The sequence below is a fragment of the Porites lutea genome, chromosome 4 (genome assembly GCF_958299795.1).
Source record: "Porites lutea chromosome 4, jaPorLute2.1, whole genome shotgun sequence".
NCBI classification, from domain to species: domain Eukaryota; kingdom Metazoa; phylum Cnidaria; class Anthozoa; order Scleractinia; family Poritidae; genus Porites; species Porites lutea.
The window spans coordinates 2429628-2446284 of NC_133204.1; the positions used below are offsets into that span (position 1 = coordinate 2429628).

At 38.6% G+C, this 16657-nt stretch overlaps 2 protein-coding genes across 3 annotated transcripts; one reads left to right on the forward strand and one right to left on the reverse strand.

Moving 5' to 3' along the window:
• The first annotated feature begins 135 nt into the window (after nucleotides 1-135).
• Nucleotides 136-16263, forward strand: LOC140935236 (centrosomal protein POC5-like). Of its 2 annotated transcripts, none has more exons than XM_073384779.1 (10): nucleotides 136-602; nucleotides 2089-2273; nucleotides 3717-3787; nucleotides 12763-12892; nucleotides 13298-13366; nucleotides 13579-13698; nucleotides 13872-13931; nucleotides 14197-14398; nucleotides 15046-15237; nucleotides 15914-16263. In XM_073384779.1, exons 1-10 carry the CDS (start codon nucleotides 179-181, stop codon nucleotides 16108-16110), a joined length of 1650 nt encoding a protein of 549 aa, XP_073240880.1. In that variant the 5' UTR covers nucleotides 136-178; the 3' UTR covers nucleotides 16111-16263. The 2 variants fall into 2 exon arrangements, with proteins under 2 accessions (XP_073240880.1, XP_073240879.1); XM_073384778.1 differs by having other exon boundaries at nucleotides 140-602; nucleotides 15040-15237.
• Nucleotides 3747-9934, reverse strand: LOC140935233 (uncharacterized). The gene is made up of 2 exons (XM_073384776.1): nucleotides 7350-9934; nucleotides 3747-5894 (listed from the first exon to the last, which is right to left on the reverse strand). Exons 1-2 carry the CDS (start codon nucleotides 9932-9934, stop codon nucleotides 5594-5596), a joined length of 2886 nt encoding a protein of 961 aa, XP_073240877.1. The 3' UTR covers nucleotides 3747-5593.
• Nucleotides 16264-16657: the final 394 nt, after the last annotated feature.

A 16657-nucleotide genomic window follows, 5' to 3' on the forward strand; every position in this document is an offset into this window, starting at 1 on the left:
GTCATCCAAACCACTTATACGGCAGATGAATGTTCACAACGTTTCGCTGATAACCCTAGTGTCGGCCATTTTGATGGTCGGGAAGCCAATCACAGTAAAAGTACTGTGGACAGTCGGTCTTCCGTCAGAACCAATCAGAGCGCAGTATAATCATTCTTTCACCCAATCAAAAGCCTGGATGAAAACGAGTGTTATCTTTGAATTCACGACAAGCACAGTCAAAATGGCGTCGTCTGACAATGATTCTGTGCCTCATATTTCCGACATGGATTCGCCTGGTAGCTCTGTTTCTTCTGCTTTGCAAAGAGAGTATGAAGAGCTACTAAAGTATGCTGTTGTAACACCGAAAATCCAAGTGTGTCCCACCGTTTATGAGCAGAGTGTTACAACGAAAGATGATGTGACCGCTTCTACTGAAACGGACAGCAACAGCTCCTCGTCAACGTCAAGCAGCACCTCTGTCTCCACTCGAAGTTCAAAGTCAGAAGAAGTGTCTCACACGGCAGCTAAAGAAGATGTTAAACAACTGCCCAGTACTCCATCGCTTAGAGTTTCCTTTCAGGGGCAGGGCTCTATAGCAAGGGATTCTCTGTTACGAGACGGTAAATTAATGTTAACAGCGGAAATTAAGGACGCACACCCTTATAGAGGCCGACAGAAAAGATTCTTTCAAGTTCAAATTTATTTTTGAAATAAGTGCCATCTGGAAAAATGTTCGGTGAAAGAGGTTAACAGCTTATCCTTGGTGTAAAAACCTGTGAAACTCCTGAGTGATGTAAAACAATAAATACAAAGAAGCTACTGACAAGTCAACATAATGGAGCAAAGGAAAATAATACCTAGAAAACAAAGAAAACTTTCACAGGTTTTACACCGAGGTAAACCTGAGGTTTCATTTGAAGGGCAGCATCATGCACTGGGTGTCGTCCACAGATTACAGTGCGACTATTGTAACTTAAACTAGGGCCACTTTGACAAAGTTGACCAATCACATTACAGGAAAATAACAATACATTACAAGAAAGTTGTTCGTAAGCCAATCAACAGCTCGTAAGTAAACAATAAGTTACTCGAAGCACAGGTTTAAGTACATGTAAAAACAGCAAATGTTTTTCAAGAAAGCAAAATGTTTCACCAGACGATGTTTTTCTAATCGAAACTTTACAAATAACACCCCAGAGACATAACTGTTTGACACAAGCCGTTATTTTTTTTCGTCTACCAGCAATTTCTTCGCTACCATTGCTGTGCTTGGCGATAACATATGACCTCAAGTCAAAAATATAACTATCATTTGCGTTCTTCGCATCTGTCTTTCATTCTATCGGACCACTCAGCAAACACAGGCTTTCTTTAGCTTGTTCATAAGGTCACATCTGTAGGTTGTGACTGGTTGAATTCAATCCGTGGTGTTTGTTCCGTTTCATGGTAATTATGATTGACTACAAACTTTCTTGGAATGTATTGTTACTTTCCTGTAATCCACCGGTCAACTTTGTCTACGTGGCCCCGGTTTATATTCACACTGTTATAAAAATGTGTCCAATAATAATTTTATCACGATAAGGAGTGAATGGGTATGGTCTACATTAATTTATTATCTTGTGAATGGGAAAAAAATGTAAGCTTTTGTTTTGCCATTTTCCCTTTCTTTTGTCTTTCTTTTCCAAAATGAATTCAATTTTTAGAGGGCATATTATACAATGTAAATGGGTGTGCACTATACCAGGGTAAATACCTGCATATTGTCATATCAAATAGTTTACATGGACCATTCCATATTTACATATCCACAGTCCCCTAGCTGTGAATTAGATTTTCTGATGCAAGGAGTAGGTGTCAAAAGTCTTTTCTGAGGAGGTTGTGTATGCACCTTTAATACATACTGTATGGAATATTTTTGAGGTGGGGTACTTTTTTTTCCTTAGGGGAAAAAGTCAACTTTTATACCTCAACCATAGGACTGCTGGGTTGGGGTGGGGGGCTTTTGATGGATCCATACACAGTATAGCAAAGAGGAGTGGATGTGGATTACCCTGTAAAAAAAAATGATCGAAATGTTTGTTTGTCTAACTTGTACAATGCTAGAATCAAGTTCTACAACAACTGCAGCTAAGACTCCAGACGTTGAAGAGAAGTCTTTATCATCCCTTTCACCTGAGGAATCCCCAGGCACTCCTCCTGCACCAGCTTCACCTGTAATAGATGCTGACCTAGCAAGAATGGAAGCTTTACTTGATAACTGGTGCTTGGATCTAAAGAGAAATGTTTTGGTTAGCTAAGCTTATTAGTACAGTGTATTTATTTGTTTATGTATTATTTTTATTTTTGCCAATGGAAGAGTTAAAATTATTTTTAAAAAAAGGTTGCCAAATGAGAAAAAGTGCTGTAATTAAAATTAATAGTAAGAAAAGCATTCCCAAGATGGAACCTTAACACCCTCCTCAATCTAAGTTAATTAACCAAGAACAGTTTTTCTGAGAAGTGCACTATTATGCAAACCGCTTAGTAACCTCAAATCTTCTATGACTCTCCCCTTGTTTTTGTGGAAGTAACCTTTTTTGGACTTTTTTTTCCACCACCTATCAGAAGCCCTGAATATTGTAATCTGTTCAAAGTGTACACTGTATTTAATAGAACAACGTCAATATAATTACAATTAAACCCCCTTTAAGCGGCCATTCCCAGGGCTCTGGGAGTGGCTGCTTAATGGAGGTTGGCCGCTCAATCAGGGTTCCTCATGAACCGGGTGCCAAACTTAATCTGTCAAGTGCTTGATGGCTGCTTAATAGAGGTGACAGTTTAACGTAGACAGTGAAAACTGGCCGTCCAGAAGGCATGTTTTCCCATAAAATTGTAAGAGATTAAGGGTATTTTCCTTGTATTTCTTCCAAAAATGGGCGTCCACAGGGCAGCTGGACACCCTTCTGGCTAAAACCGGGCACTGAATGGGAAAACTCTCATTGGGAGAGAGGCAGCTGCTTTATAGACTGAGGTTTAGCTTCCATATCTTTTCTACAATCGGCCATTTGCACGATGGCGTCATTTTACTACTACGACCAGAATCCTTCGGGTTTTTCCTTTCTTGTGCAAATTATACACCTTTGTTATTTCAACCTCGCTGGGATTACCAAATTTAAATGTGAATGGAAAAACGAAGAGAATTCTGGTTGTAATAGTAAAGTGATGCCATTGTGCAAATGGCCTTTTATTTCAGGACTTTGATTACTGGCCACTTAAATAATGGTGGGTCAAATGTACATGAATATATATTTTTCCTCAAGGCTCTTGGGCTTGAGAGGAATATAACAATAGAAAATAATGGATTGTTGTCCCTGAGCCTAAAAGTGATTTCTTTTGTTTTAATCCCCTAGCCCTCTGACCCAAGTGTGAATTTTGATATCAAAATTGTTAGAACCTTTTGTCTGTGAGTATCACATAAACCTGTAAATGTAAATTGCGTTTATAGGCAGCCAATCTCCCTATCCAAGGAAGAAATGTCACTCTGGTTTTTCCTCTTTCTTACTACCAGCACTGTGTTTTTCTACTAACAGTAAAAAAGGTTAAACAACCCCCAACCCAGTATCAACAAATCTGGAATTAGACCAGTGTCCATATACAGTGTACATGTACATGTATAAAGTAGTTTAAATTTATTATATTATACAGTACATGTCCATCATTTATTCATAGGTATTGTTTTTTTTACAACACAGGCTGAATTTGCTCAATGTAAGATGGGTCTTTTTGAAAAACAAAAGCAGCTTTTGATGCAGGAGAAGAGAAGGTACTGTACGTTGTTTTGCATCCCCAAAATGTACAATCATGTAGGTACTATTTTCAGAAATGTTCTAAATTTAATGTACATGTAATTATTGCAAAATGCAGGATTCAAGAATGCTTGCACACTGTTACAGTGTATATCAAAACCACAATCATTTGGTGAGGATGATTGATTATAAATCAGTGACATAATCCACCATATGGATAGATCAATCTTAGATGTACATTATACATGTAGGATTTGGGGTAAGAAGTTTTCCTCCTGAGCACCTCAAGATGACATTAATTTTGCAAAAAAAAAAACAAGAAAAGAACAAGAAGGAAGGAAACAAAAGAGACAAAATAACAAAAAAGCAAATGATGTTAAGAAGAGAATAAGATTGTACTATTAAAAAAAAAATTAAAAAAAGGACAAAAATCCAACAAATTTAAAATAATTTTTAATAAAAATAATAATTTGGCAGGAATTTATTGATCTAGAAAGCTCTTGGAAGAGGAATAAGAGACCTGAAAAACAAATCCCCTTCAGCACAATGCTTTGAATCTGTACGTGTATCATTTTCCAAGGAGTATAATGTCCTATTCTTTACATTGTACTGTCAGGTAGTTCTCAACTTAAAATAAAGGTTACATTCCATTGGGGTGATCCAAAATTAGGATCATTGATCTGAGGTTGACTTCTTATCATGACTGTAGTGCATCAAAGGATCTGACGAATCCACCCGGGGAAAAGATTTATCAGTTCATTTGATGTGTACCATGATCCGAGTGATCTTGGATCACTGATCTTGATTTGTATCCTTCCCTGGCTAGTTCCAATGTAATGCAACCACTTTGGCTAGCAATACAGTGTAACAGACAATGTGTACTACAGAGTGTACATGTAGGTGCCGATAAAATGTCCCTGGTAGATAGTCTAGAAATTAAATATTATTATATTTTGCTTCAATTAGAGTAAGATCTGTCGAAGATAAACACCTTTTCACTAAGCATATCTGCTACTTGAGAATGCCTATATGGATTCCACCTCATCATAAACTGATATAATTACATAATTAAACCATGGCTGGCCCCTCTAAATTTTGTCATCTACTGTATAATTATTATTGTAAAAGTAACATTTGTTTGAAAAATTATGAAAAGGGGGAAAACAATAGATTTTGTAAATTTTTATACTGAAGTGAAGTGTCATATTAAGATACATGTACATGTAGCTAATTCAACACTTGAATTAATTGTTTTCATAAAATATATATCTGCGGTGTTGCAGAACCTTTTTTTTTTGTTTAACTTTACAAAACATCAACAACAATAAACACAAATCAAAAAGTCAAGTGCCAATTACAAAGTTGGTGTCCATACAGGACAGCTGGACCATTCTAAGACAGTGATGCAAAGCATGCAATCATGTACAACATCATTCGCTGTTTCGGTTATATTGTGTTCAGTTTTGATATAAACTCCTACTACAGTTGTTAATGCCGACTCTTAAGGTTACATTCTATAAGCTGCCATTGTCCCTTTTGGTACATATGCCCAGCTTTTGATACAGTTAATGGGGTTGTCACTAAGATTTCAAGTTTCCGGGTAAATACATCAAGTAGGCAGAGAATCAAACAGCTAGGGGTTTCTTTTGGTTCTATTCTTTTTCTTCTGGTTCTTATTTCTTTTTCTCCTATTTTCTTTTGAGAGCACTCGGGTGCCACGTTCATAGTTGCTGGGGGAAATCCCCAGCCCCTGCCTCTTAATAACAGCCCTGTCAGTAACAAACTGTCCCAATATCTTTTTAAAACCAAAGAAATCGTTTCATTCAGTCATCATAGTGTTCTACCCATTCCCTCAGTTGCTCTTCGAAGTTGTCGTTAACACAGTAGAATGAAGAAATAACAGCTTGTTGGCGGGCAGGCAACACATTGATCACATGGCGTCGGAAATGTAACTGCTGTACCCCAGGGTGTGGTATATAACTTCCTTGGTGTCCAGGGCACCTCTCTGAAGGGCATAATGGGCCACAGTGAAACTTGATGTAAGGAAAATGTTGCTTACAAATCCCATTGACCATGCTGAAAATGTGAGCCAGTACAGCTGATGGCTTCATCTCTTGTCCCTCACTGTGAAATGGAGTATCATTTCTTAGTCTGGCTATTTAATACCAAATATGGGCAGTTTTTTTAACACTTAGGGATACATAGTTCTACTGACAGTATTTCAAGTACTTCCTCTAATTTTTTTTGAAATGTAAAAAATAAAATAAAATAGGTAAACAGCCACGCCAAGAATCAGGTATATGCAACTTTTCCTTTGCGAGATAAAATGGTTTATCTAAATTTAGGGGTCAGCCTGTGTAGCTGTTGCTTTTGTTTAGGCTGTCAACACACGAGAAAAATGAAGAGAGTCAATTTGAGATAAGTCTCATAGGAAAGTAGATCATCGCAGGCATAGACGCAACTTTTGCTGTTGCGAAAAGAAAGCCTGAAAAATAATTGATCTACTTTCATATAATTCTTCACCCCGTAGTTCACATATATGAGGTAAGTCTGTTGCATTCGGTGTTTTCCAATACCCGAATCTAAAGTTCTCTACTTCACCCCTTAAAGTTGATTAATATAAAACTAACTTCGCCCGGTACAAGGAAGCTACATCGTGTAAAGAGAGAGAACACCAATCTTACGTTCAGTAAGCGAAAAACTCTTGAAAGATTTTCTAGCATGAGTATTTTTCTGCAAGGTAATAGTTATAGTTTTCATTTTACAGGTCATGCCGCTCATTTGTCTTGTGACAAAGTGGGTGACAAAACCATAGGAAATGAGGAAGACGGTATTTTCCCTTTCCTCTTCGCCGCTTAGTGCTGCAGATCCTCTGTCCAAAAGCACCAACCCAATCTGATCCCGCCCCCAGCTACGTGCTTTGTATTGACACGCTGTGTTGGTACCTCTCTGAGGCCACCCCAAATAATGGCGGCCGTAATCCAACAAAAACATCTTTCTTTACGTTTTACAACGAAACCGCTAAATCATCACTCGAGGAACTCATAAACATTAACGTTATACTTACTATGGATGAGGGACTGTCAAGATAACATTATTTCAAAAGATAAGTCTCTTTTAAACCTGTATGTCAGCTATTTTGGCTGCCATTTAACTTCCGCGTCACGCAAAAGCTTACAAACTCAAGCGCGTTTTGTTACGAAACTAACGTTTATACCCCTTCGAACTGAAGACTTCTAGGATGCCCTGATACCTCATTGCTAGACGCTCTAATACCTCCGTAAAGAATAAAGACTCCGAAGAATATATAATTCTTTAGTTTGAATTTTGTTTGCGCCACGTCCAAAACAGCAAAATGTTTTGGTTCTTCGACTACAAACGCTTTTTTGAAGGAATTTTCATCCATCGGTTTGGAAACTATTAATTTTCACAGAATGCGTCCTAGTTAGGCGCAAACTAATGAGCAAGTGATGCAACCTACTGTAGTCTCTCTTATGGTAAAAACCTCGCTGCTTTACCCGCATTATACAAATCTTCGAGCCTGTTGTCGAAAGAAAACATGAAAATTATTAAACTAACCTCTTGTAAGTGAATTTGACTTCAATCATGTCTTCATCCTTAAGCTGTAAAAGCCTGTATGGTTGGTTGGGCCACAACCAAAACCTGCCCACATCCTGGCATATAACTGGCTGACCATGAGCAAATTCTGCTTTGCTGTTCTTGTGTGCACGTGATAGAAGATGCTGGAAGACTGCCTGTGGTAGAAATCGATTGAAGAACACGTAAAACGTCTTGTCATAAGGACCGTCAAACCAGACTGGCGGTGTTGTCACGGTCGCCATTGACGACATTGGCAGAAGTGAAGGAACAAAGTGTGTGACTTGTGCTTCCTCCTCCTGGTTTGTCGCATTGAAGAACAGGGGACAAATTATGTCATATTCCTCCAAAAAACCTTTCATTGCTTCTTCATTCTCTTGGAATCTGGAGAGAATGTGTTTTAGAAGGGAGTCTGTGAGCATTCCAGTATCATGGAGTAGTTTCCAATCGCGCCTGAAACCACGCTGAAAATACACTTCTTCATCTGTAAGTGGCGACACCAGTTGAATGATGATGTCTACCAGTATAGCTGGCTTTAGCAAAATCCAACGGGACAGCTGAGAATTTTGCCTGTCATGATTATATATCACCAGTCCTTTCTCGTGGAAGTACTTCAAAGTTTCCCTACTCCAGTTGCTACAAATGAAGTTCCCAACTGAAACTGGAAACTGTCTCAGTGGCACACAAAACTTTGCATTCCTGTTCTCACTTAGACTGATGATTGCATCTTGAATTTTTATCCACGAATATGGAATTTCCCTTCCCATAATTGGTCTGAGTTCCTCAGCTGTGGACATTATTTCTTTCTGAAGGTTTTGAATTCCTCTGTCGTTCCTTCCCAGTCTGTTCTCAATGGGGAAATACAAAAGCTTGTCTTCCTTATTCATCACCAATTCATCACTGAAAGAGTGAGTTAGATGTCGTTGCAGATGTTTGTCAATAGCTTTTAGGTGGATTGTCTCCATATGTCCTCTATGTGTTCCAACAAGGAAGATTGGTGTTTTGGGTCTTGCTTTGCTACAGATTGATTCCAACCAGAAACGAAGTCTTTGGATTTTTGTTTCTATGTGTCTGAAATTGTTGTCTGAAAAGTTTGCCATGTTAAAGACAACAATATAGATGGCTTGATCTCTCATGAAGATATTATGATAAGCGTAATATTCTTCATCGCCTGCAAAATCTAGGAGTTTCAGTTTAACACAGCAAAATGTATTTTGAAGAGCCGCTTTCAGCTTGCGAAAATTCAATATACAGTTCTCTATAAGTATGAAAATAATACTAGCTCTTGTTTCCCCGTTGTTTCCTATACTGGTGAAGAGAGGGTACATTTCATCCCAGTCTTTATACAACATGTGGCAGGCCCATACAGCAAACATTGCAATGTATATAGAAATTGGACAAAATGAAAATAAGCTCAAGTCTGCTTTCTCCTTTGATAGGTAAAGAATTAAGACAAGGGCGACTTGACCTTGCCAATTGAGCACTGTTCTTGCAAGCGCGCATATTAGATAACAAAAAAGCGGAATCGCTAAACAGTGAATAATTACACAGTATCTGTATTCAGAAGGCTCCACTGACAGCCCAATAATACAACCAAAACTGAAGCCGCTTATGATTGGTACAATGAAAATTAAAATTCGCAGGAAAATAGGTTCTGAATCTTCAAATGTCGCTTGTCCCGGGACAGTTGACTCAACCCCTGACAAATTAACGGGATTAAGATAATACTTCCTTCCCAATCGCAACATTTTGAAAAAAATATAGTCCCACATGACTGCAAGGATTAAAAATTGAGGCACACAAACATACTGATTACACCAAGAATCATGCTCTGGTGACGAGAACTTGATATTGCAACATTCTGTACCTTTAAGAAGCCCTGATAGCAGATATGAAGTCCCTAACCCTACTATGAAACGAGGAATATTGCCAATTATGGAAAACAATATTAATGCTTGAACTGGGTCTTCTATAAAGAAGAAAAAGCGCAGTAAAACTGCTATCAAACTAGTACTGAAAAAAAATATACGAAAGGTAGCAGACATCTCATCTAAGAGTAGCCCTACAAATGAAATAACCCAGTTAATTAACAAAACCCATTTAACGCAGAAAAGGGAAGTCCTGTTTTCAGTCATAACAAATTTGGCCCCGCCAGGCCCATAAAAGACCCACTTGTAAAGAGCAGATTCAGTAAATCGAGCAAAGCTTCCAAAGCTTAGTCCAGTCGTGGGATCCGAAGTTTTCCATTTCCGGTCGACTAAGCTGACTTCTACACCTTTTGTCCTCCGTTCTTCAACATTAAAAGCTTCTCCTGTAAGTGACTTCTTCAGGCTTGTTTTACCCACTCTAGCGTCTCCCAGTATAAGGCACTGTCCTTGGAAAACAAACTGGGTGTGTTGATCGCCGCCATCTTGGTTACTGCGGAAGTTAAGGTCCTCTAACAACTCTAAATACGATTCTCTGCCATTTGGTAGCCGCCTATCCATATTCAGTACTTGCATTACTTCTGAGGCAGTTTCCAAAGTATGGTCGTTTGTAAGACGTATTGCTTGCGTATCGACAGCCATTTTAATTGTTGTGCAGACGAAGAGATAATTCTGTAGGTGGTGTTAGGAAGTGGTGTTATGAAGGTCATGTGACAATAATTATGTAAATTTTGTTATTGTAGCTACTGCGTGCAGCCATTGCCTCCGTATTTGCTGTGGTGCAGTTGTATGCGGTGTTGTCAGTAAGGCCTAGGCCAAACGTGGAACTTTTCATGAGGCGAAGCAAACTCTCTATGTTGGGTTCGTTTCGTGAAAAGTTCGACGTTTGGCCTCGGTCTAATTCCGTTACTTCCACAGAACACCTAATACCTTGACAAAACAAACTTGACCCGGCTGTTGTTTCGGCCGCTTTAACTGTCCAAAAATGCTTTTGATGATGCAATTCCACGGCAGAGGTACATTACAGAGAAATGGAAGCGATTTGTACCATTATTCCCGGAGTAGTCAATCGATAAAAGTCGATAGCAATCAAGTGATTTTTATCGATTGATAACGGAAATAGGTGAAAATCAATATACTAAATTGCTGTGGATCAAATCGATATTATCGATTTTTCATTATTTTAGCGATTTATAACGAAAGTCCGCCATTGTTGTATTTTGGCATGAGTTGGAAATTTGTACATTTGCGAAAACACATCCACGGGTAACAACCGATCAACAAACATGAAAATAAGAAGTGAAAACTGTTACACACACAACTTTCTCTCTAAAACCCTTTATTTTGTACATAAGAACAAAAACGGTTCGGTCTACTTACATTCAGTTCTCGCAGGCAAGTATCGCGAGGAAAACTAAGATTTCTTAGCCTGAATTTCAAACATTTCTTCGAGTCGAAGAGATATCTGAAATCAGTCCAAAAGATTTCTCTCGATAGATTGTCACTATCACTTGATTGCTAACGATTTTTATCGATTTCGAATTTTATCTATTGACTTATCCGGGATGTAACTACACCCGGAACTACACCCACGTTATTTTGAAAGGGTGGCAGATAGGCGCCTACAAACCAGGCCAATATCAGCCATTAAGCCTGGTAAAAAAAAAAAAACGGTAAGATTGTTTTTAAAGATTTCTTTAAAAAGTGATAATTGTTTGATCTTTCGACTCTTAATTGCAACTCAACTTTGACAGTAAATTTACGGTTCGCATGGATTCAGTTCTCACTTTTTGATGAACAGATGTATCTTCCGATAAAAATCAATGAAATCGGTAAAAATCAAGATAAATCGATAAGCGAAACGAGTTTGTCATCGATTTCCACCGACTGATCGATACAATCGATATCAATCAAACCAGAGTTACCGATTTTTATCGATTTATCGATACGGATTTTTATCCATTGACTACTCCGCGCATAAAGCGGAAATCGTGGTAAGAAAACATTTGTGATGCGTGTCACACTTCAAACGAGGTTGCTTTTGCCGGCGAAATGCGTTTAAGTTCGGATTTTTACGGTTCAACATGTCTTCGTATTAGTCCACAAGGTCTTTGTTTTAGTCCATGGGTCCGCTTCGTGAGGTATTTTAAAGACATGTTTCTTGTACAACAATACATAGTTTTACTCAATGCAGTCGACTCCCGATAACTCGAACCGAAATCGAAAAAAGGTTCGAGTTATCGGGAGTTCGACTTAGCGGGAGTTCGAAGAAAATAGCCGAGACTAAGGTAAAAAACAGTTTTTACTGCATAGTGAACATTTTAATCACATTTCATTGTAGAAATGTCAAGTGAAAATTAAAAGATAATTCTAGATTATAAATCAGAACGTAACGTAACAAAACATAGCCTATATAGAGCATGCGTTTTACTGTTTTGGGAAGAAAAGCTGCTTCACATTAGCCTGTGACAATCAACATCAGCCTCCACTAGTAAACTATACTCCTACAACACGTTAATAGGAAATCCAAAATTCAATGTTTCGGACGCCCGTAGACGGCTTTTTTCCCGACTTTTTAAGGGCTTAAAACATGGTTCGAGTTATCGAGGGTAAAATTATATAGAAAATGACCTGAGGGGGAAACGAAAATTGGTTTGAGTTAGCAGGAGTTCAAGCTATCGAGGGTTCGAGTTACCGAGGGTAAAATTACAGTGAATGTATGACAGAAATCCAGGGGAAATCGATCTTGGTTCGAGTTAGCGAGGGTTCGAGTTATCGGGAGTCAACTGTATTCTTTAAAAGTGTAACAGGAGCCACATGCAGTTGTGGTCTGCATTACACTGCCTTATTTATTTCTTTATTTCCTTATTTATGTTTTCAAAGTATGTCACGATGCTGTCACTGAGGCTTACAATGACCGTCATAAACCAAACTTAGCATTGTAACAGGAATGACGCTTGGTTCAGTGCCTAGATCGGTGGGAAAAGTCCCTATGTCTAGTGTCACTTACGCCTTTTGCAATTTTCGTCCCGACTTTTAGATACTAGGGAGTTTTAGGTGGCTTGTTTGTCTCTGTTAGGTCGCTTTTTGTTTAACGTTTTTCCTAGCGATGGAGTCTGGGTCTCAATACTTTAAGGTCTGCGTCGTAGTCGGAAGTAGAAGGGGAAGAACTGAGCAAATTCCAAAGCAACGAAACGAGCTTTTGATTGGTCTTCTAATTGGTTTTATCCTTCCGCTTCTGCTTCCGAATACGACAATCCGGTTTCCAAAAGATTGTAAGGGACAGAGTCAAAAGCGGAATCGGAAGATATTGGAAACGCTCTTCTCCGGCCTCCGACTCCGATTCCCGTCGCGCTTATGACTCCGCTAAAGATTCTGATTTAAGATTTCACTAGGTCATAAGCGCTCTGTTACGACTGTGTTCCTAGAGAAAACCATCCTTAAGTTCTTTCTCTTGATCTTTTGTACAGGCACGGTGTTGAAATGAACAAACTGATGAATGAAATGGAAAGTCAGAAAGAGTTATTACTCACTTATGAACAGACCCTGTCTCACAAAGACTCAATTGTGGCAAATGTCACTAATGCTATTCAAAAACAGGTTTGTTGTATGGTTCAGTGTCAGTTATAGTGATAATAACAGCCTTTTAAACTGATGATTGAAACAAAAGATTTTGTACTCACTTAAGAGCAGACCCTGTCTCACAAGGACTCCAAATTTTGTTGTTTAGTGTCAGTTGTAGTAATAATAGCAGAAATGCTACAGAAATTAAAGGGATGAATCTCATACCCAGGCCAGCCATAAATTTGTATCTCGTGGAATAGAAAACTTACTAGTGTGTTTAATACGCTTCTTTCTTTAAAGCTCTCAAACAAGTGGCTGCGTATTCTAGAAATGCTCCTAAGCCATCAAATTGTCTTTGTTTTTGCTTGCGTTACCCCTGTACGAAAGCCAAATATTTGTTTGGTCTTTATGCCCAATATTGACCTGCGTGTTCTATCACAGAAAGAAAGAAGTGAGCTGCTAAAGGCTTTTACAGTGTGGAAACTACGGCATTGTGATGAAAAGAGAGAGGTTAGTCGCTTAACTTCTGATTTCCATAACAAACTAGAGCTTTTTGAACTATGTTTGTGTTAGTTGGTTTTGAGCTTTCAGTTTTTTGTTTTTGTTCAAAGTGGACAATCAAGTTAAACGTTTTCGTAAACAGGAACACTTTCTTATTGACGTACATAATTTTAAAACTGAATCAATTCGAATCACCTGTTTTGTTGTGGTTGCCTCTTCAGGGTTTTGCTTCCAAGCTTGCCAGAAGGCACTATAACCACACCCTTCAGTCACTTGCCTGGACTGCTTGGCGTTCTGTTATTGAATCCAAATGGAAACAAAGAGTAGAGAAAGCCTGTCAGGTGAGCTCTTCCATGACTTTATCATAACTCTTTTTAGACAAAACAATTTAAACTAAATTCGACAGTAAATAGCAGTGTTTATTTCTCACCTTGTCGAATTTTGGCGGTTCCCCAATGAAAGCCTTGCATCTTGAACGCTTCAACATTTGAAGTTTTTATTCATGTTTTCAAAGGCCAAAGCTCAAGACGTGTGCGTGAAGTTAACGGAGGATTATGAAAGTCGACTTCAAACGGTAAGTTTTCGATGTGCAGTAGAACAAAGAGTAATTTTTGCCGACTTCTGTTACTAAAGGAAATGCTTAGTCAATCATCTCTTTAGAGTTTTGCGACTATACTTTTTCGTCACCATCTGTGATGTTACTTTCATGTTTAACAGGGTAAATAATGTTGGAATACGTTTGTAGTTAACATCCGTTTAGAGTATAGTTTATGAGAGACTTTTTACACTTCCTTCAAAAATGGGGGAAAGATTGTAATGAGCGGATGTTCATGTTTTAGGCTAACCGTGAGCTCGAGATGGCGCGAACGGAGATTGCTCGCCTTCATGCGGAGAGGGAGCGTTATGAAGAAACCATGAAAAAAGCATTCATGCGTGGAGTGTGTGCTCTTAATCTTGAGGCCATGAGTATGTTCAGAGAAGGAGAAGAGGGTGGGAGAAGACCCCCACCACCTGCTAGCAGCAGTGACGGAACTTTCTCAGGTACAGTATTGTATTCTTAGTTGTGGCTGGATTTATTGCAACGTTAACGGCTAAAGGTCAAAGATTTGTTTATAGTGGAAAGTGTACTTAGCCTATCCAGCTAGTTTACACTGACAGGCACTCCATTCAAATAATAAGAAACAAATCATCCAAGCGGAACATAACTGAATTAAAAACCCCAACTATTAGGAGACAACCTCTTGGCTATTTACGTTGTTTGACTCTAAACACTAAAATAACCGTTCCAGTTCCAGTTCCATCCTTTCACGGGTTTATAACGAACCAATTCAACGACCTGCTCCCAGTTGGCTTGTTAGAACGCTGAACCAGTATCACAGAAGTCAAGAGTTCGAATCCTGTACAATTTTTTTTTTTCAGGCTTCCTCCTCGCAACTGCAAAAGTTGCGTCTATAACTGCGATGATCTACTTACATATAATTACTCCAGTACTCTTAGATAACAGTTCCAATGAGAGAGACAGCACTTTTAGAAAATAGGGTCAAATACATTATATGTAAACAGCTCGATAAATTTTTGACCAGATATGTAAATTACCTTTACGAAAAGAGTTGGCGTCTTTGTTTTGGCCGCATTTCTTATCACCTTAAGTATTACATAAACGGTACTGCTGTTTTTGTTAGATACAGAAGACATGCCGCGTCGTCAACCGCCACTTCCTATTGTCACGACATCTGGGCAATCAGTCACGCAACAACAGTTTGGTTACGTGCCTTCCAGACAGAGGCCTCCAGCAGAGAGACCAGGTCAATTAGGAGGAAAGACTGTCACAGTCAAAGCTGTTTGTCGATCAGACATTCAAGGACAGAAGGCCACTGCAGGTGTGTAGACAGTTAGTGTTTGTTTGTTTGTTTGTTGTTGTTGTTTTTTTTTGTAGTTTTGTTTTTCAACTATTTGTGGTTTGCGTTTTATGTATTCACGTCTTACAGTACATGCTGATTCTGCACAACTTAGTTAAGATACCTTCTATTGGAAAATCTGCATTAGTATTTTGAAATTGTGAATTTTCTCGGATCAAACAAGTCAAACTGATTTTTGAATCATTTTTGGATCTGTTTAGGCTTTAAACGTAGAATCAAACCGCGTATTTGCCACTGTGTTCACGATATTCTTCTTATGACTTACAGACAAAATTGAACCCTTACCTTTCTCACCAATCAAGTTTGTATCTGTTAAGGACCAGTCGGCCCGGCTTTTCCCTTTCTTTTGTCTTATCAACAATGTTATTTACATGAAGTGCTTAATGTTTTATGCAATAATTAACTACCAATTTAAGACAAGTAAAATGAAAAATGTAGTTGGTGAAGCAAACAGTTCAAGCCTTAAAGCCTTATTAGAATAGATTGGAATGTGCTTTTTTGTACAATCTGTAAAATATATTCGTAGTAGGTAGTCCATTGAAATATAATGTGGTCCTTAAAAAGGTCTTGAAAAATGGTTGTAGTATTTTGTATGAACCCTGTGTAAGGTTACCGATTCATTCTTCTGCAATTACAGGTCTTGTAGGCACTCAAGGGCCTGTCAGTTCAGTTCTAATTGAGAAGCACTCATCAGAGCAGGCCGCCTCAGGAGCTCCCCCAATACGTCTTCCTCATGGTCAGCGGGCATCACAAGCTCGCTCGACGGGTGCAAGAACGTCACGTGGCCCCGCGGTTCAAACAATCCACACCACCCCTGTTAAAGTCGTGCACTGATTACTGCCAATCACTCAACGTGCCTAAATTTCTACAAGTATTTCTTGTATTAATAAATAGTTCAATACATTGTAAATTTTAAACGAGCTATTTTCATTTTGTATATAGTAGGGTAGAGATCAATACAGTTCAATAAAAACTTTTTTTTTCATACTTCAACAGTTACGTTTTGTTTTGTATGGGTCGGGTAGTTTGCGTGTACACAGAGCAGAAAGGGCACCACGCATGCCCATAGCCTGCACATGTTTTCTCAAGCTCTCGTTTTTAAGTACAGTAGAACCCCGGTAACTCGAACCATGAAGGGAAACGAAAAACAGTTTGATCAAGCTAGGGTTCGAGTTAACGGGGTCAATTGCAAAATTCAATTTACCGTGTTAAAAATTGATAGTCACTGATTTTTTAGCAGTTTTAAAGTGTATAGTGCTTTGCAAACATAACATGATCAGGTAACATGATTAGTGTTTTTACCCTTATAGAACAAGAAGAGGTAATTGGATGGCATCCGAGTGGAGTTACAAGAACCAGAATTCGAGTTATCGTGGTTAAA

Coding starts and splice junctions, on each gene's coding strand:
- LOC140935236 (XM_073384778.1), top strand. CDS start 179: ATGAAAACGAGTGTTATCTTTGAATTCACGACAAGCACAGTCAAAATG. Junction 3,788..12,762: donor TTGATGCAGGAGAAGAGAAG/GTACTGTACGTT, acceptor TCTTTTGTACAG/GCACGGTGTTGAAATGAACA. Junction 12,893..13,297: donor CTAATGCTATTCAAAAACAG/GTTTGTTGTATG, acceptor GTTCTATCACAG/AAAGAAAGAAGTGAGCTGCT.
- LOC140935233 (XM_073384776.1), bottom strand. CDS start 9,934: ATGGCTGTCGATACGCAAGCAATACGTCTTACAAACGACCATACTTTG. Junction 5,895..7,349: donor GTCAAATTCACTTACAAGAG/GTTAGTTTAATA, acceptor TCCATTTCACAG/TGAGGGACAAGAGATGAAGC.